Source organism: Callorhinus ursinus, unplaced genomic scaffold (assembly GCF_003265705.2).
Source record: "Callorhinus ursinus isolate GAN/ISIS: 27379988/994484 unplaced genomic scaffold, GSC_fseal_2.0 scaffold18, whole genome shotgun sequence".
In the NCBI taxonomy this organism is placed as follows: Eukaryota; Metazoa; Chordata; class Mammalia; order Carnivora; family Otariidae; genus Callorhinus; species Callorhinus ursinus.
Window position 1 is genome coordinate 29,374,844 of NW_027397080.1, and position 19,925 is coordinate 29,394,768.

Below are 19,925 nucleotides of genomic sequence, written 5' to 3' on the forward strand. Positions count from 1 at the left end.
TGTCTCGTATTACTTGAAGTGTTTAAGGACTTTGTAAGTGATGTGTTCTGAACACCCAGCCACTGCCTGAGTCCTCTGACAGTGGGGTCCTCCGTCCCGCTGGAAGGCCTCCAACGAGGGGGATAGACTCGTTCCCAGGAAATGCTTTGAATTTTCGGATTGCAGAACCTCAAAGTTCACTGTTTGCTCAAACTACATCAGAACACACTTTGCAGGGGCGCCCGGCTGGCTCCTTTGGTATAGAACATGGGACTCTGGATCTCAGGGTTGTGAGTTCAACCCGTGCTGGGCGTAGGGATTACTTGAAAATGAAATCTTTTTAAAAAAGAACACACTTGGCAATTACAAGAAAGTGAACCACCAGGTTAATGCATAGATACTGGATTTTCCTCAATATTCCCCAATACCATGTTCTAAGAACTATCACCAAAAATCTAGCTTTTCCCCCAGTTTATAATTATTTTAATAAGACAAGCACATGTATTTTTTATCACTTAACTATAAGTGGAAGAGATAAATTAGCGTTACTTTTATTAGGGTTATGACAAGCTAGAAATAGTGGGTAGCCCAGCTGCCCTTTGCCTTTTCCTTTCTCATCTAGAAACCAAAAATTTCCTTCTTTTTAATACCTACCTGACTTTTCCTCTTCTGATTTGTTCAAAACAGAACCTAGGGGCTCCTGGCTGTCTCAGTTGGAAGAGCATGTGACTCTTGATCTCAAGAGTTAGAGCCCCAGGGCGCCTGGGTGGCTCAGATGGTTAAGCGTCTGCCTTCGGCTCAGGTCATGATCCCAGAGTCCTGGGATCGAGTCCCGCATCGGGCTCCTTGCTCCTTGGGAGCCTGCTTCTCCCTCTGCCTCTCTCTCGCTCTCTCTCTCTCTGTGTCTCTCATGAATAAATAAATAAAATCTTTAAAAAAAAAAAAAGAGTTAGAGCCCCACATTGGCTGTAGAGATTATTTAAATAAAGTTTTAAAAAATGGAATCCGTAGCTCTACTAAAGAAGCTGCTACTAAGATGTGGGTGATCCCTTCAGCAGGTGCTGTTAAATCAAGGTCTTTAAGTGTCTCCCATGAGCCCACCGCTCTGAGTTTCCTAAAGCCTAGAATGGTTTGCCAACAGTCCTGAAATATGAATACCATGAAGGATTTCTGTCGAATGTTTATGTCACACTCAATTCTTCCCCAGCGGTTAAGGATCCATTCTGGTGCCAAATATTAGAAATAAATGCAAGAGGGGCGCTTGGGTGGCTCCGTCAGTTGAACGTCTGACTCTTGATTTCAGCTCAAGTCATGAACTCAGGGTTGTGAGATCGAGCCCTGCCTCGGGCTCTGCATACTGCGTAGAGTCTGCTTGAGATTCTCTCTCTCCCTCTCTGCCCCTCCCCCTGCTCGTGTGTGCTTCTCTCTCTAGTAAATTAATAAATCTTTAAAAAGAGAAATGCACAAGAAAGAATTACAAGTTGTCCAGGTGCCAATGACCACATCTACACACTTGTCTATATTGAACTACAGAAAGGTTAACTTTGAGAAAAGTCTACCCAAAACCTGTTGGTAGAAAATTACCCTAATATACCCATTTCACCCTAATGTATTCATCATGAGCATATTAATCTAGTCTACCCTGCAATTGATGCCAGTTAACATTCTATTCAGCCCCCTGAACTCAGGTAAACTTAGATGTGACAGATTTCCTGCCAGTCTCATTAGCATAGCCTCATTATCCTTCAGATATTACTTAGTTCAAAGTTATAAGTCCCCAGTCCTAAGGACTGTGTATGTATGACCCCAACTGAGGGGCGCCTGGGTGGCTCAGTCGTTAAGCGTCTGCCTTCGGCTCAGGTCCTGATCTCAGGATCCTGGGATCGAGCCCCGCATCGGGCTCCCTGCTCAGCAGGGAGTCTGCTCCTCCCTCTCCCACTCCCCCTGCTTGTGTTCCCTCTCTCGCTGTCTTTGTCTATCAAATAAATAAATCTTAAAAAAAAAAAAAAAGAAATTGAAAAACAAGGAGCATGCTTTTCTTCTAGGAAAATCTTAAAAGACAACGTTCTGAAGGTTAGCTGGCCTTCCAGGCTGGCATCTTGCACCAGTGCACTAACCCAATAACTGGTCTCTTCAAGCTGCTGTGTCTGGAAATTCGGATCTATTAAGGTCCTCCAACACATTATACTTTACTCAGCTAGTAATTATGGATCTGAGCTCAGCTCTGCAGAAAACAGAACGGAACGGTCAGCAGTCATACTCCGCGCCTTCTCCCCTGGTATCCCAAGAAAAGATACAATGCTCCTCCAGCCAGCCTTTGCCAATTTTCCCCATATTAGGCCTGACCCTCAGAAACTTCCCATGACTCCAGGTAATGAATCTCTGAACTTTAAAGTTTAGTATCTAAACACCTTCACCCTGGAAGTATTCTTCAGAGTCTGGCATTCAAGAGCCATAAACAATATGCAGAATCAAGCAAGGATTTTGGTGCTGTGGGGGAGAACTAAAGATTTGATTCAGGTTTTGAAACAGTGATTTGTTCACTCCTCATTTCATTGGAGCAGCCGCAAATCCTGGTCCGCATGGGCCTTGACAGCTGCTCGGCCCTGTATTACAGAAAAAGGAACTCCCCTCCTGTGTAGCCATCACTCATTGTCCCTTCTGTGGAAATTCTTGGGGAATGGGAAAATGATATTCAAGTCATATATGCATGTGGAGGCACCGGGATGGCTCAGTTCGTTAAGCGTCTGCCCTTGGCTCATGTTGTGATCCTGGAGTTCTGGGATCGAGCCCGGCATCGGGCTCCCTGCTCAGGAGGGAGCCTGCTTCTCCTTCTGCCTGCCGCTCCCGCTGGTTGTGCACGCGCTCTATCTCTATCTCTGTCTCAAATAAAATCTTTTTTAAAAAAAATTACATGTATGCATCTGTCACGGAACAAAGTCTGGTTCCTGCGATCCTGAAAGGCTTAAATTAGAAGTTGAGGCAAGGGGGCGCCTGGGTGGCTCAGTCGTTAAGCGTCTGCCTTCGGTTCAGGTCATGGTCCCAGGGTCCTAGGGTCGAGCCCCGCGTTGGGCGCCTTGCTCGGCGGGAAGCCTGCTTCTCCGTCTCCCACTCCCCCTGCTTGTGTTCCCTCTCTCGCTGTGTCTGTCAAATAAATAAATAAATAAAATCTTAAAAAATAAAATAAAAAAGTTGAGGTAAGCAGGCCAGAGGCTCAACAGCAGCCCTGCTCTGTACTTGGTTTGAAATAAGGCCTTTAAACAGACTTCGTTCTTCACGACGCAAACGTAGAAGCTCTGATCCATGAAAGAACTGTAACAAATTAAAATTAACTGACTGATGAAAACCAGTATGGGTATTTTATCAGAGAAGGTTTGAATGTAACTCTTCTTATGAGTATGTGAACATGAGATCATGTTTGAGCGCGTGACATTTGTTTTTAAATTGGTTTTCGCCAAAACACAAGAAATAATCATTTTGCTCTTTGAGCACAATGTTAAAAATTTGCTTTTAATACGAGGGAGATATTTTTTAAGTTAGACAATTTCTATGAAAACAAACAAATAAGATGTTATTCTGGGTTCTTAAATATGTCGCCTTTTAACTGTTTTTTAAATCAAAGGAAAGGAGACAAGGGCAGAACTTCCAAGCACATAACTAAAGTGAAAAGAAAGCCCAATGGGTACACTACAGCAGAAAACGTAGAAATCTTTTTCAAAAATGTTCACTTTGGGGAGCGCCTGGCTGACTCAGTCAGTGGAGCACGGGACTCTTGATCTTGGGGTTGTGAGTTCAAGCCCCACGTTGGGTGTGGAGATTACTAAAAATAAAATATTTTAAAATATAAACAAATAAAACGTTCCAAATTACACAGGAAGGAGAAGACAACTGTGCGAAGAAGAAAGATCACGGCTGTTAATACATTTGATTCAGATCCATGGTCACACTCCTTTGCATGAGTGATCAGGGGTAGAGTTTTATTTGCAGGAGGAGAAGGTCTTCCAGAAGAAATCCTTGCAAGGTGCCTTCTCCCGCAGGGACCGCTGAGGGGGCGGGACATCCTGCCGCTTGGCCACCTCCCCAGCTGCCCCTCCTGTGAAGGGGGCTGCGCCCACCTGGGAGGCCCACTGGTACCGCCCAGCCAGGAAAGTCAAGAGGCTGTTCTTCTTCATTTCTATCACTTCCTGCAGATGCTTTTAAAAAGACACAGAGGACAAAGGAAAGAAAAATAATCAACCATCTGGTTGAGCCAGCATTAAAAGATCTACAATTCCTTACTCAAAAAAAAAAAAAAAAAAGATGCTTCAGAAGAATAAATCACATTTCCATTTAAAGGATGAGAAAGTGGGGTGCCTGGGTGGCTCAGTCGTTAAGCGTCTGCCTTCGGCTCAGGTCATGATCCCAGGGTCCTGGGATCGAGCCCCCGCATCAGGCTCCCTGCTCGGCGGGAAGCCTGCTTCTCCCTCTCCCACTCCCCCTGCTTGTGTTCCCTCTCTCGCTGTGTCTCTCTGTCAAATAAGTAAATAAAATCTTTTAAAAAAAAAGATGAGAAAGTTAAAAGAAAAATAAAGAATGAGGAAGTTAAGAGAACACCTTAATGAAATTGTTCTAGTTAGAGAAGGAAAAGTTAAGAATTTTCAGTCAAGGAAAAAAAACGGCCTGTTTGGCCCATAATCTTGGCTGAGGTCCTTCATTAGACGAGGTCAGGAAATCTATCATTTTCCCTGCCGCCAAGTGCCTGGTCTGACTCCTGGATGTCCACAAATTACTCTTTGAGACAGATCAGATTGAGACGTGATATTCCCCTCTTTCAAATTCCTTAGAAAGCTTCTAGGAGTAACCTGATGATAAATGATTTGTCTGAAACTCATCTGGTAATTTTAGAGAAAAATCCATTTTTAATGGCCAACTTTATGTACTCTTTCTTGGAACTTTTTCAAAATGGAAAAAAAAAATAAATCACCTCACAAAGTTACGAATTCTCACGACGGAAACTGTAATGATGTCAATGAATCTGAGCCGATGAGAAGAGTCCCATACCTATAAATTACGATTCTAGAAGCATGTGTGGCAAACGCAGGCCGCCGGCGGCCCCACGATTGCCCTGCAATAGACTGGTATGATCACTTAACGTTTCAAAGACGAGCAGGTGGAGATCGCCGGCAGGGAAGCGCCCCCCTTGAGTTTCGGAGCTCTCTGCAGGTTGTTGGGACCACTGGAGATAAACAAGACCCCGCGGTCTAAGAGGGGACATCGCAGGCCGGGGGGGGGCGGCTGGGGGGGCACCCCACAAAGGTCAGCCCTGCCTGCCGTCTGTCCTACACACGCTCGCCCTGGAGCTGCCGGCGAGCCGCGCCAACAAGGCCAAGGAACAAGACAGCCAGAAAGTGGGCTAGCCTGCGGCCCCGTCACTACTCACCCGGCTGTCGTGTCCGGCGAGGCCACCCTCCAGGGACAGGGCCGCGGTGGCCCCCGAGAGCAGGAGTAGGAGCAGGAAGAGGGGCGGCGGCATCCTGCAGGCTGACCGGCACTTCTCTCCAGCTCTGGGGCCGCTTATCCTTGGGCGGCCCCGAAATCCGTGTTTTGTGCACTTGGGTCTCGTCGAGCAGCCGAGGGGAGGGGCGGCGGGGGGGGGGGCATTTTAATTAAGCTCCACCTGCAGCTGGTTTTTTTGTCTCTGTCCCTATCAAAAGCCTGTACCCCCTCTTCCCTTATCCTCAAGCAGTGATGCACCTGCCTAAGCCCTCAGCCCACAAAAGCGCTTTTGGATCGGAGTTAACCCCTTCATTAAAGCCACCATGGTTTCCCGAGTTTAGAGCGGATCTGCTTACTTTGGAGGACAGTGCGCTCGCTCCTGAAGGAGTCCCGCTTCCTCATAATCACCCACAGGCGGCAGGAAGCCTTGAGCACAAAGCCAAGTGATTTCGCACAATATAAAATCAGCGGTGGCTGAGGAGCTGAGAAGCTGAAATTCTGCCCACGTAAGGTGTGGTGGACTCCGCTGTGGGCCGAAGAGACAAGGGGGCGCTGAGGGGTGCAGGGAGGTGCTCGGGGCACCTGCCGGCTCTCACCGAATCGCAGGCAAGGAGGCTGAAAACCCAGACAAGAGGGCAGGTTCAGGAGCGCCCGGGGATGCTGGCCACTTCTTACTCAATGACCTGCACTTGACCCGCTTTCCCGGGAAGGCCAGAATGTGGAGTCCTCCTCTGTGTCCCCCCCCCCACCCCCCCCCCCCCCCCCCCCCCCCCGGCTTCCCCTCCCTGGTCCCAGTTTCAGAATCCCACAAGCAAATGCGCAGACCCTCTTCGTCCAACTGTGAGAGAGCCGGTAAACTGAGTCACGGGCCGCAAACCTGCCACACGGGGCCAGGAGCCACAGCATGGTTCCAAGTGGAAGTTAAGCAACCGAACGGACGCTCTCTCCAAAAGTGAAGGCTGACTTTCAGTTTTCCAAAGCCCTGGTTTACACCCCTCCCCCAAGGGAAATCTCCACCTTAAATTCCATGTCAGCAGAGGCGTGTAAAGATTCTAGGCAAAACGGGCATGGCCTGAAGAGTCATGGCTCATTACTGCATGTTGCTTCGTCTTTTTTTTCTATACAAAAATAATTTTTTTTGCCTAAGAAAATTCCCACAAATGGTATTAAAAATTGAGATTCTTTTTTTAATTCAGTAGACTCCATGCCCAACGTGGGGCTTGAACTCATAGCCCTGAGATCAAGGGTCCCATGCTCTACCGACTGAGCCTGCCGGGTGCCCCCCCAAACGGAGAGATTCTTACAGATGAGAAATGCACGGCAGCTCGGCCAGCTTCTTATACCCTTGGTATATTTTGCAGATTTTACTGGACAGACTCCTTAGACACTCTGAGCACTTAGTGCATACACAGTACAAAGGACCCACACCACCCACACCAGCAGGGCTGGGAGAGCCTAGCCAGGGGGCAGGACCCACAGCCTCCAGTGCAGTGGCAGTGCACCAGGGAGGGCGCCACGGGTGGAGGAAGCTTACATGCCCTCCCCTCTTTTTCATGGCCACCTTCAGGCAGGCGGCCACCTGCCTTGGTCCTTCGAGGAGAGGGCTGAAGACTAAAACCCTGGCTTTGCTCCTGGCCTCTCTGTGGCCTGTTTCCTCATCTGTATAATGGGGATTAAAAAAAAATTAGTACCTACTGCCCCCGTCAGAGAGCTGTCGTGAGGACCGAAGAAGGTCCCGTAAAGCACCCAGCCCACGTGGAACCCATGGCAGGACGCACGTCGGGCAGCCCTAAGAAGACATCCTCAATCCTTCTTGTTCCCCAGGGTAAGGAGAAGAGCCGCACACCACAACATGGGGGAGCCCCAACAAGACCCATGCAACCCAAGGGCTCCTACTTATTTCACCAGCACATCTTACATGCCAGGGTCCAAGTATCTCGGGGTGCCTCCTGCAAGCCCCGCACTGCACAAGGCACCACCCATCACGCTCTCCAGCCCAGAGCCTGCCCTCCGGGAGATGATAACCTAAAGTCTTAGGCAAGAACGTGTTTCTGAAAAGATGTCGAATGGGAACTTTTGATTAAAAGAAACTCAGTCCAGAATTATTTTGAAAAACAAAGAGTGCTCCTTCTAAAGGTCCAAATGGGACCAAGAGAGAAGTTAGAGAGTGGAAGACTTTTCTCTAAGTACAGAAGAAACCTAACGGTGAGTGTCCCATGACCGGACGGGCTCTCTGTCCCTGGAGAATTCTCCCGGAGTTCCTAGGTGATGGGGAACCTGGACTATATGACCCCTAGGGGCTCTTCAGAAATTCCACAATTCAGTAAAGGAAGAAGCATGTCCCGATGTAGCCTTTCTGGGACATCCAGGTTTTAAAGTATCAGCTGTGTGCGAGCCAGTGCACATTCCAGCTGCTGGTGTGTGCAGAAAGGGATGCTTTCAAAGTTCCCCGACTCCGGTTAATTTCAGTAATAACACATCACCACGAGCCCTTTATTTCCAGCGCTTCGAGGAACCGGTGCCACAAGACAATGACAAATACTGTAAATATAAGTTGCCCCCATCTATGTGACCAGGACACATTCCTTCTTTATTTGGTTCATCATCTGGTAAGTGGTTAATAGGTTCACGTTTAGAGGAGCTTCCAGGACGCTGAGGAAGCCAGCCCACAAAAACAGGGCCCTCCAGAAGCCCTTTCTGCCATCTGTCCCCAAAGATGGAATCGCACAGGATGATTCACCCCAGGGTGAATACTGTCTTGACTGGTCAGCAGACCCGGGCAGCGCGCTAACCTCGTCAAGCCTCGGTCTGCACGCCAGTACAACGGGGAGAATCACATCCGCCCCGCAAGGCCGTGAGGATGCACTGAGGTCCCATGTGGAGCCCCGGGGCAGCCTGGCACAAAGAGAGGGCTCCCAAATGCAGTCCCGTTCCTTATCCCTCCTGCCCCAGCAGGGAAAGGCATGCCCTGGGCACCCCTGACACCCCGCAGAGAAGACAGCAGGACTGGAAGCTCCGGCCCTCACAGACCGAACCAGAGCACCACACAGGGAAGCGTTTTGGGAAGAGAGCGGGTTTCCTCTCAAGCAAAACCTCCATCCCGTAGAACCGGAGTTAAATTACAAAATCGCCGGAGAAGAGTTATATAAACTGTGTTTCTGGAGAAAATCACCTTTAAAAAGTAAAACGGACACTTTCCAAACGTGCACCTGTGAGCATCACATTTACCTTGTGGTCACACGCGACACAGGCTTAAAAACCACACCGGTGGGTCAACAGAACTAAACGAACAGCTTTACTCGTCTCTCAGGGACTGTCAGCCGGAAGAATCATGCAGAAGAAGAGGTAACTGAGATGTTTGCTTGAAAAAGTCAGTCACATCTCATTGCTGACACAACCTTATTAATGGCAAGAGACCCCACTTCCAGCCTCGGCCCCTCGGACTCCTGTGTTAGCACAGGGGAGACACGGAGTGTTTGCTTGAGCGTCCCCGGCTCCAACGCTATGGCTTTTGCAGCCGATGACCGCAGAACACAGCCCAGCAAGCCTCTTAGCCTTTTTATTTTAATCTCTACTGATCCCTTCGAAGATCCCTTTGTGGCAGCCCCTGCCCCCCGCCGCGCCCCTGCTGAAGGGACAGAGCCGGCCGGTGGCGATGGAGTCAAGGACCGTCCTTTCTGGCGGCGGCAGCCTCTGCCGGCACCACTGCTCTTGTGTTGTCTTCCTCTAGCTTCTGCTTCTTCTTTGCTTTTTGTTCTGTGTTAAACTGAGCGAGCTCTTCGGTTTTCTCTGTGATGTATTTTAGCTACCAAAAAAAAAAAAAAATTAAAGCATTACAAGTTTTATCTGGTTGTGAAGCCACTCTATAAACCTGGGGGAGCGGAGGGGAATCTACCCCTCCTAACCACTCCCGCCCTAAGAATTTGAGTGGAAAAGCCTGGGTTACATTCCTCAGAGCGAAACAGAACTTCCACTTTTTCCTGGAAGAAGCAATTAACTCCAGAAATCAACCAAATGCTGCCCACACTCCTACCCAACAGGCAGGAGCTCCTTGAGTAGTCAAAAGGGTTAAAATGTGGAGTGTGCAGAAGGCACGCCAGGCCTAAATATACTCTACCAAGCACCACTACAATCAACAGCCCCCTAAATGTATCCAACTGACATCATGGAGCAGCTACTATGCACCAGGTCCCAGGGATACAGGGTAAATGACGCAGGTCCCTGCTGTCGGGGAGGATTTTATCAAACGCGTAAATTTAGCCACAACTCTGTCATGAAAAGAAATTGAGAGCCCCAAGTAAAAACGGTATTTGGAAGTAAACAAATGTGCAATAAACAGATAACTTCCCAGCTAACATTCTAAGATGACTGGCACTGCCCATTCCTTTGCCAAAGGAAGAAAGGGCTCACCGAAGCCGGCCAGCTGCCAGCCATGACCTGCACAGAACGGATGGAGAGAGGGGAAGTGTCTTTCCACGGATGCACAGCACCGCCAGCCACCTTAGCTGTTTTCCTTAGGAATCACATCCTTAGCCTTGACTTTAACTTTGGAGAGAGGGTATCAGAAGAGCGGAGCGGGGGGGGTGGGGGGGGTCGGGGGGGCGGTGCCGCCCAGTGGAAGCAGCACCAGATTCCAGGCTCGTAAATACTGGTGGTTCGGCAATCCACCCAAGAGCTCCGTGTTCAGCTCTGCGAGGTTTCTGAACTCCAGCGGCCTCCCCTGTAAAATCGGGCTAATAAATGGGGTTATGAAAAACCCTCAGAGGGTGGCTGTGAGGTTTTAAATAACATATGTAAAATAGTAACTATAAAAGCCCACTGTAAACTGTCAACTGCTATATAAACTCATTTAGCAACTACTTCTTGAGCACCTGCTGTATGCCAGGTCCTATTCTAGGCACAGCAGATGGAACAGAGAAGAGACAAAGGTCCACCCTGGTGGGGAACGAAAAGTGTTCTCACTGCTAGGATGAGACAAGGTCAGAAAACCTCAGACGCCCTGGGTCTGCCCCTGGTCACGGCCACTAGCCAGGGATGATCACAGCATCACCTGTAAAATGAGGGCTGGTCAAGCTGAAGTCTAGATTTCTTTGGAAAGACAGAGAACATGCTCGCTTTCCTGCCCACCCCGCCTGTGCAGACACTGCCTCCATACCTGGCCCATCAGAGCAGAGCCGTGGGCACCGTAACACAACTCTCCCCACACGCTCTAGCCTGTGGCCTGTCTCTGACACCACGCTGTAAATGGAACACGGGGCCAAAGTTTTGAGATGTTACGGAAAAGGCAAATTATGAAATCCAGAGAGTGCTGATTAGAAAATTTCAAATTGGCTTAGCGAGATCCGTCATGATGAAAGAGAGACTATAAATTGCGGGCAGGTCTGAATGGTTCAACCGTCTCTCGTTTTTAATGCAAGGTGCCCTGGGGAATCGCTTCATGGCTGCGAGTGATTAATTGGGAATAATGTATTCTGATGGGAAAGGGGAGTGAGGAAAGAAATTCATCTCTCACCAGTGAATTACTCCTCCTGGCTAAGAGCTTCACATCTTCGGTGTTAATTGTGCTTCTTTTCGCGTGTCTGTAGAAAGGGCAGGAACAATTCACCAAAATGTTTAGTATCACTTCCAATTTTGATGAAACCCAAAAGTTCATGGTCAGACTCCAAACTAGCAAGGCTCTCTAAGAAGCCCATCTTTTTAGATTAAATTCATTAAGCAACAATGACATAAAAATGAGTGAAGTGACTTCGCCAAGATACTAATTAAATAAAGAGACCGAGGAAAGCAGCAGCCCATCTGTCCACCTCCGCCCGAGGCCATGGGTGCCTGAGCAGGGACTTGCTTGGGCACAATGGTCACAGTAAACACCACACAGCACGTCTGCACACACCTTTAGTGAAAAGAGAAAATGGCACAATATCAAACAACACAAAGATCGCCTCTGCTTAAACAGATGTGAAGTAGAAGAACAAAGATCCCAAGTTCCCGAGGGCTAAATTACAGGAAGCAGCTCAGGCAGATGTCCCCCTACACCCCACTTCCCAACAAGGAGGTAATGCACTCCCTCAACACAGCCGAGCTACAAGCTAGAACAAAGAACATCTTTTAAACTGGAGTCTGTGTCTTGCTCACAACTTGGACTCAAAATCTCATTCCAATCTCTTATCTTTGCTTTAAAAGGTAATTTCAGATAATAAGCTACAGTCAATAATTTATTGCTCTAATTACACCATTTCTTGCCATTTCTCACTTCCTCCAAAAATAAGTAGAAGCCTTATGCACAGAAGTAGGCATCTTTGTATCCTTAACAATGAGTAGAGTGGCCAAAACACAGTCCTCCCCAAATATCTGTTCCGTTAACAAGAAAATCACACAGAAATTACACTCCATAATTTGGCCGAATTAAACCTTCACCTCCCACTAAATATGCAGATGGCGCCTGGTAATGGGTATTGAGGAGGGCACGTTCTGCATGGAGCACTGGGTGTTATGAACAAACAACGAATCATGGAACACTGCACCAAAAACTAATGATGTAATATATGGTGATTAACATAACAATAAAAAAATTTAAAAAAAATAAATAAATATGCAGATGGCACATGTCATCTCCTCACGACTGACAGCATCTGCCTGCGCCGACAGTATCCGTATCAGGAGGCGACTTCTAATCGGCCATCCGCAAGGACCGGGAGAGAAAGGGGAGAGTCAGAAGGGGACATCAGTGCAGCCACAAGGTAGGCAGCCGGGCCACAGGTGTACCGGGGGAGGCGGTTAGGCGCCATGCACACAGAGTGGCCCTCAGCCACACGATCGGGCCGCTCGGCCGGTTTTCACATTCTTCACAAAGTGCCACAAGAGAACAAGCAGAAGGAGGCAGCCTAGTGAGCTGTTTACAGAGTAAGGTCAGTGGATCTGTTCACAAGGAAGCGTTCAGGAAACAGCAAAGCCAAGCCTCGCCACCACGCAGCTTGGTATGTGCTACCTCTGCACCACGTCTTAATGCTCCTTCCCTAAATGGAGGGGCGGGCATACCCGACGCCGGCCGCCGCACGTCAGAGACTCTCCTAAATCAAACCTTTTTTTTTTTTTTTTGCATTATTTATTTATTTATTTATTTATTTGACATAGAGACAGCGAGAGAGGGAACACAAGCAGGGGGATTTGGAGAGAAGCAGGCCTCCTGCCGAGCAGGGAGCCCGACGTGAGGCTCGATCCCAGGACCCTGGGATCATGACCCGAGCCGAAGGCAGTCGCCCAACCTCTGACTCCAGAAAATTACCCAAGGGAAAATTACAAAGCAGTTTTTCATGTAACACTTTTAGCAACACAGGTTTTAAAGAGGATTCCCAAAATGTTCCTAAATCTATTCACTGTCTAATATCTATCTTCTTCAAAATGTGGCATCTTTAACATGTTAACGGTATCAGGTGACTAGAGATTTCAAAGTAAAGGAAATTCGCAACTTAAATTGGGAGATGATTTTCCAAAGTTTACAGGTGAATTATTTCAAATTTAAACCCATTTTCTCATAGAAACAATGTTACAAATATCGGTTAGGTTCCCAGCCAGCTGACAAAGACCGTTTAATATACAGCTGGCCTGAAACAGTCCTTCAGACTCCTTGTAGGACTCACAGTTCTAGAAGACAGTGGCCTCGGGGAAAACACAAAGCCACAGGATAAACAAAGCTGACCTTCTGGGAATATCAATTTTATCCTGATAAGCTTTATTTTTTAAGATTTTACTTATTTATTTGAGAGAGAGCGAGCCAGCATGAGCAGGGAGGAGAGGCAGAGGGAGAGGGAGAAGCAGACTCCCTCTGCTGAGAAGGGAGCCCGATGTGGGGAGCCCCCTCACCCCCACCCCGAGATAAACTTTAAAACAGGATTTTATATATATATGACAGCAAACTGAAGTATTTTGAAGATCAGAGTGAAATTAGACAAAGGACGAGTCTTCGAAGAAAATCCGTACTTGCGTTGGCTCAGGGTTCGGGGTGGGGGGGAGCGTGAAGAGCACTGGAAGACACCCCTGGACACGAGAAAGGGGAGACATTGCTTCATCAGTAAGCCTCTGCCTCTCTCACTTAGACAACAGCAGCGAGACAGCCTTTACACAGACCCCCTGAGATGATGCCCTTCCCTGGGGCACTTACACTCTAAGTGACACACGGCTCTCCCCCACCCAACAAGTACCCAGCAAAAGAAAATCAACCTCGGGGCGCCTGGGTGGCTCAGTCGTTAAGCGTCTGCCTTCAGCTCAGGTCATGACCCCAGGGTCCTGGGATCGAGCCCCACATCGGGCTCCCTGCTCAGCAGGAAGCCTGCTTCTCCCTCTCCCACTCCCCCTGCTTGTGTTCCCTCTCTGTGTGTCTCTCCTTGTCAAATAAATAAAAATCTTAAAAAAAAAAAAAAAAAGAAAATCAACCTCTTAACGTAATCATGAAACACAGAGTACCTGAAAGCGCAATGTATTACAATGCTAAACATTTCCAATTTCATTCTTATTCCCAGTATTTTTACAGAAGCATCTAAAAACATTTGTTGTCTTTTCCCACAGCTAACACAAAAATGGCAGGAAAAGTCACGACTGGGGGCTTACTGCTGGCACCTAACCAGGCAGAGGCCAGAGAGGCCCAGAAACACCCTAAGACGCGCCCGACAAGTTCCCACCACAGCCCAGAATGAGCCGGTCCAAAACACCAGCGGTGCTGAGATGGAGAAACCTGGCTCGATGTCGATAAACTTTATGTTCAAATCAAATAATCATGTGCTTACATATTTACATTTTGTGCCACCCTTTGTAATAAAAAGAAGTTGTATTTTCCGAAAAAAGGAAAGACGTGGCGAGAGGGGTGATAAATGTATTTCGCAAGAGACGCGCGGCTTCGGGGGGAGATAGTGGGCGCCACGTAAGGAGCCCCCACCTGAATGAACAACGAACACACCACAGGAGCTGTTAGCATCCCATAGTATTATCTCATCCCTTCTGGCCAAGCTGGCGATGCTAAGCAGTTTTTAGGGATTCATATACACAGGGATAGGAAAGATTTAGAGTCTGCCCTTTGAGAACCTACTGCTTTAATTCATTCAAAATACTCACCCGAGCAACAGAGAGCTAACAGGAACAAGGTGAAAAGCTCGGGGTATGGGAGAGACTGGCACCGAATCAGCAGTGTGAGCAAAGTGGAAAGCTTTAGCCCCTTCCGGCCTCAGTCATTCAAATTGCTTCATAAAAGCAATTCGTTGTGCGATTGTTTTCAATTACCTGAGGTACTAATTGAAGAGATGAGCATAAATCACCTGTAAAAGCTCAAGCTTCCCCGCTGAAAGCAAGTCACCCACTTTTCAAGGAGTGTGTTTCTCGGGTGACAGACGCTGTGGACCTGAGGCTGAGTGCCGGCGGGCGCTGGGTGCTGTCACTGCCCCGACACCCACCAGCGGTCACCGCCGGGCACCCAGTGCGGGCGTGCCCCACACCGCCCTGCAGGGTCACAGCCTTCGAGCTGTTCTTCATACCTTTTTAACCAGGAACTGAACAAAAAGTACTCAGAAGACATTAAAAAAAAAAAAAATGCCAAACCAAGCCTGAATGGACGTGATTAAAGCAGATGTTATATTCTGGCAGAACCATGATGAGAGAGAAGCCTCCAATAAATCCACACACACCCAAAAAAAAGACTAAAGCTCTCCCGAAATACACCACCAGATGGAGAGTGTGAATAGGACGTGAACACACACAGCGGCAGATACGCAAGCTCTTTACCCACCTGGCAAACATTTCAAGGTCTTTGGCAAAAGTTTCTGAAAGAGAAAAAGACATGCTTTAGCTACCCTCCTGCCAATCTTATTTCAGTAGGAGGGAAAGTGCAACCTCAGTTCTCACCATACGGTGATGAACACAACAAGCCCTTTCCATGCTGGGTGGATGCGCTTCGGGCCGCCTGATCCCTGGACAGGGGCCTCTAGCTCCTGTCCTTTTTGCTGGCTGGTTTGTTTTGTGAGCCTTTAGCCTAGGCTGTGTGATTTATTCATTAGGACCTCCTTGTCGTGATTGTGGTAACTGTGGCCACAGCTCTTCTTCCATGAAACTAACTCTAAACGTTAAATTTTGCTCCACGTTAGGGCTTGAGAGGACATTAATTTCCTCGGACGTCAGGCAGATACCAATGTCCAAGCTCAGCTGTCATATAAGCCATGGCATGGGCGATATAAAAATGTTATAAAGCAATGAGATAAAAATGTAATGCCTAATGTTCCAGGCAGTTTAAAACAGAGTAAAACAAACAGGTTCATGCCCAGTGTTAGGTACTAGAAATAGATGTTTCCATAAAACATCTGAATCTTACAGCCAAGAAATGTTTCGTGACTAGCACCTGGTGGTAATGTTCTCCGTCTGTTGGTGGGACGAGCCACAGCACCCGGCCACACATTTCTCCCGCACAAAAGCGACTTGGGGGATTTCTACCCACAGAGAGGAAGGCCCTGGCTTCGTACCGCACTGCCGGAAGGTCAGCTCCGAGACTGCGGCGATGGCTGGTTTGCTGAACGGCATCCCTCTGTCCGATGCCACTTCCTCACAGAGACAGCCCACAGTGTAGTGGACAGCCGCTTTCAGCCTCTGCAGCAAAGAGTCCAAATACTTCGTGGGCGAGGCTGCAAAGAAGAGCTTTCCACACCTTCGACAATTAAGACCAAGGAGAGGGGTCTGCTCAGCCTAATTCCTTCAGCACTGTCCATAATGGCTGAAGACTTTTCAAGTGTACTAATAAATTAACGAGGCCCTCTGGAGTGTGACTTGGAGAAACATTACTTCCTTGTTAACGGTTATGATTTAGGTCAAGTAAAGATAAGGAATTACAATGGCAGGTCAGCGGGGAGAAAAGTCAGACTTGCACTTGCAAGGTATCTGCATGACTTTACTCAGGTATTCCACAAATGTGCACCTGTTCCTACTGAGTAAAGGCATATGCTAGGTGCTCAGGGAACAATGACAAACCTGACAGGTTACTCCAGTGAAATGCAAAAGGATCCCATCCCTCTGCAGCAAGTCTCTGCCAGCCCCAGGCCTACATGTGACAAAGGACAAACGCTCAGGACCACGCTGGGAAAGGCCTGTGAGGACGCGACTGACCCTCCTTTGATTTGCTGGCTTGCTAGCCCACCTCACCAGGACCCTCACTGTTCCTTAGCAACCCTTGTAGATACTGAAGAGCATAGCTTTCCCATGCAGAGGAGCAAAGAAGCAACACAAAGCCAAGCCAAAATCTGAGTCTCCTGTCAACAAACTTACTGCACCCCTGGGTGTGCTCCTTCTCTATGCTGGAGATAGACCTGAACTGGACAGGGGGACAGCTGAACCCCAAACAGCAAGTGTTCACAGCGGAAACAGAATGAGGAGGAACGGCAGAAACAGGTCCAGGACCCCAGGGTAGAGGCCGATAAGCAAGGGCAACGACCTTTCTTAGTTTCAGATGTCAAATGACTAGGTAAGTTGAGGCCTATGGTAGGAGGAGACAAAGGGACCATCACCCTGGGAGGGATAAAGAGCCCCCAGGGTCATCTTTTTTAGGTACACGTGGGGGTGTCATTAGCGGAACAGGACAGGGAGCCTTCGGAACGTCCCAGAAGTTTTTTATCCCTCCTCGTCTGCACGCCTCCTGGACAGGGCCAAGTGCCCGTGCCTTCTTTAATGTTGCAGACAACACTGCACTTCGAGCCTCAATCCCCAGATCCAAATTCCTCGAGGGCAGGACCCTGTCAGTTTTGTTCACGACAACTGTCCACCCAGCACCAAGAACAGCTGGATGAATGGGCGGCGGGATCCTCAACCTGCTCACCAATTTCTCAGCCCATCTTTGCAGCCTTACTCATTTCTTCAGTTAAGTATGGACGGTCCACTGGGAGCCAGGCCCTGCACTAGGGGCTGAGAATACAAAAATGAAAAGGACAGCCTCGGCTCTCAGGGTTTATCTCCCACCACACCTTTGCCATCAGCGGACTCTTCAAAACCATCAATGTCAGGAAAAACAGAGGGTGGAGAACTGTTCCAGGGAAGATCAGAGACAGGATCTTACTAAATGCAAGTTATGCCCCTTGACTGGATCCTGGATGAAAGAAAAAAGACCAGAAGAAGAAACAGCTTTGGGACAACTGGGGAAATGTGCATATGGACTGATCGTCAGAGAATAGGATTTTACCAATATTAAAGTTTCTGAGTGGTGATACTTGAGGTTATTATGTACGAAAATACCCTTGTTGTTGGGAGAGGCATACGAAAGTACTAAAACTTAAAGGGAAGGTGTCAAGGTACCTGCAATTAAATCTCAAATGATTCAGAAAAAAAAGAGAGCGAAGGAGTAAATACAGCGAAGTGTTAACTGGTGAATCCAGGTGAGGAGCATATGGCTGCTGAGTGCACTATTCTTGCAACCTTTCCTGAAACCTTGCGCTTCCCAAAAGAAAGGCAGGCGGTGGGTTAACAGCTCTGAGACGGAACCCGGGCAGCTGAGCTCACTGCCGGCTCTTCAGGCCACTCTCTCTGAGGTGGCCGCCCTGGTTCTTGCTTTTTACCTCTTCAGGGCGTTACGGTTCTTCGTTCTCACGACTCTGCCCCGTGTGCTTGCTCCCGGCGGGGCCCGCAACCGCCCCGGGCGGAGTTCGGACCACCCGGATTCCGCGTGCGGGAAAGCGGGGCGGGAGCAGAGCCGCGCGCCGCTGGGGCGGGGGAGCCGGGGCTGGGACCCAGGCGGGAAGGAGCCGCCGGCTCTCGGGCTCGCAGGCCGGGCCCCGCGCTAAGTGCTGGGCCTGGATCGCCTTCCCGGGAGCACACCCTATTCTCACTACAGCCCTGAGAAGGGAGACCGCGGCTGTCCCAGCCAGACGGGGGGGGGGGGGGGGCCCCCCGCCCCACTCCGACCCGCGTTACCCGGGAGACCGCCTCCCAGCACCCCCCGCGGCAGCCCAGTTGGCGCAGGCGCAGGCGGCCGGAGCGCGCCCTACGCCCCGGGGGACCCGCCCCGGGGACCGCGCCCCGAAGAGCGCCCGGCGGAGGCCTCGGGGCCTTTCCCTCTCCAGAAGCTCCACGCCGTCCTCCCCCAGCCCGGCAGGGACCCGACTTTCCTGTACCTGTCGGTAGGAGAATTGCTGCTGCTCCTCGCCACCCCCTTCCTCCTCCTCCTCCATCACAGCAGGGCCGACCCGGGCAGGCGCGCGAGGCCAGAAGGAGGCGGCGGCCGGGAGGGGCCCGTCGGATTTCCCGCCGCCGCGCGGGGCGACGGGCCGCGCGGGGGGACAAAGCGCGAAGCCCCACGCCGCCGCGCCGCACGCGCCCTCTGGCGGCCGCTCCGGGAACGGTCCTTCGCCGTCCGGGGGCGGGACCCGGTGGCCCGAGCCACCTCCCGGCCCCGTGGCTTTACAGGAGCCCTCGGGAAGAAGGCGTGTGTGCGGGGACAGCGTTGTCGGGCGGCACCGTTCACTGTGAATTCCGTGTGGCTCTGACCTCCGCTGGCCTTGCGAAACCCACTCAGTGTCCGTAACTGTGCCACCGACAGCAGTGTTAGGGCGTCAGACCGCAGGCAAATGCTGGATGACTGTGCCAGTCAGCAGCGCAGAGTCAGTGAGTAGGTGACAGAGCCCGGGCTCGGTCACTCAGCAGCAGTACAAGGGCTCCCAATTAAAAAAAAAAATTTTAAGTAAGCTCTGTCCAACATGGGGCTCGAACTCACGCACCCAGAGATGCATGCTCTTCCAACTGAGCCAGCCAGGTGCTCCAGGGCCCCCAACTTTTTTTTTTTTTTAACATTTTTAAAAAGATGTTGTTTATTTATATATTTTATTTTTGTAAAAAGATTTATTTATTTATTTGACAGAGAGAGACACAGCGAGAGAGGGCACACAAGCAGGGGGAGTGGGAGAGGGAGAGAGCAGACTCAGAGCCGCTGGGAGCCTGAGATCATGACCCGCCCGGAAATAAGAGCCCATGCCCTCCAGAGGGAGCCAGCCTGGCGCCTCAGGGCCCTCAGTTTTTAAAAAGGATTTTGACTTGGTTACATATTTTCTAAAGTCTTGCTGTTGTCATCAGGGAGAAAACACTCTCCTTGGACCTCCTCACCCTTAAGGCTTAAGGTTGTGTTCCTTTTTGATTACAAATGGTGGTGAGCATTGAGAGTTCCTGGGGGTATTTCGAACCCCTTCCCAGGGCACGTGGAAATCATCAGCCTTTCCTGACAAATATGAAACTAAGGAAGAAAAGGGTGCTCGGTGTGTATTTGTGCTCAATTGAGAGAACACACAGGCAACCTCCCCTCCTACCACCTCTGTGGAGAAAGTCAGGGATGGGCGGGGGAGGGGGAAATTGCCAGGGCAGAATCCCACAAGGATTTCCTGTGACTCATCACCTGCAGGTCCACATCCCTGCTGAATCCTAAGTGGTGGAGGCTGAGGAGGCAGAGATGTGACATACAAAGT

At 49.6% G+C, this 19,925-nt stretch overlaps 2 protein-coding genes across 2 annotated transcripts; both read right to left on the minus strand.

Annotated features, from left to right (window-relative positions):
* Positions 1–3,956: 3,956 nt before the first annotated feature.
* CORT (cortistatin) lies at positions 3,957–5,792 on the minus strand. Its single transcript, XM_025855898.2, has 2 exons — positions 5,399–5,792; positions 3,957–4,172 (listed from the first exon to the last, which is right to left on the minus strand). The coding sequence occupies exons 1-2, from the start codon at positions 5,489–5,491 to the stop codon at positions 3,957–3,959; spliced, it is 309 nt and encodes a 102-aa protein (XP_025711683.2). The 5' UTR covers positions 5,492–5,792.
* Positions 5,793–8,726: 2,934 nt separating this feature from the next.
* CENPS (centromere protein S) lies at positions 8,727–18,839 on the minus strand. The gene is made up of 5 exons (XM_025855697.2): positions 18,585–18,839; positions 15,954–16,077; positions 15,227–15,260; positions 10,967–11,033; positions 8,727–9,259 (listed from the first exon to the last, which is right to left on the minus strand). Exons 1-5 carry the CDS (start codon positions 18,639–18,641, stop codon positions 9,116–9,118), a joined length of 426 nt encoding a protein of 141 aa, XP_025711482.1. The 5' UTR covers positions 18,642–18,839; the 3' UTR covers positions 8,727–9,115.
* Between the last annotated feature and the right edge of the window lie 1,086 nt (positions 18,840–19,925).

Bases quoted from the DNA above. Each gene is read 5' to 3' on its own strand.
- CORT (XM_025855898.2), bottom strand. From the start codon at position 5,491: ATGCCGCCGCCCCTCTTCCTGCTCCTACTCCTGCTCTCGGGGGCCACC. The intron at 4,173-5,398 runs GTGAGTAGTGAC...TCTTTTTAAAAG, and splicing joins TCGCCGGACACGACAGCCGG to CATCTGCAGGAAGTGATAGA.
- CENPS (XM_025855697.2), bottom strand. From the start codon at position 18,641: ATGGAGGAGGAGGAGGAAGGGGGTGGCGAGGAGCAGCAGCAATTCTCC. The intron at 16,078-18,584 runs GTACAGGAAAGT...TCTTTGCTGCAG, and splicing joins AGCAATTCTCCTACCGACAG to AGGCTGAAAGCGGCTGTCCA. The intron at 15,261-15,953 runs GTACGAAGCCAG...TTTCTCTTTCAG, and splicing joins GCTGACCTTCCGGCAGTGCG to AAACTTTTGCCAAAGACCTT.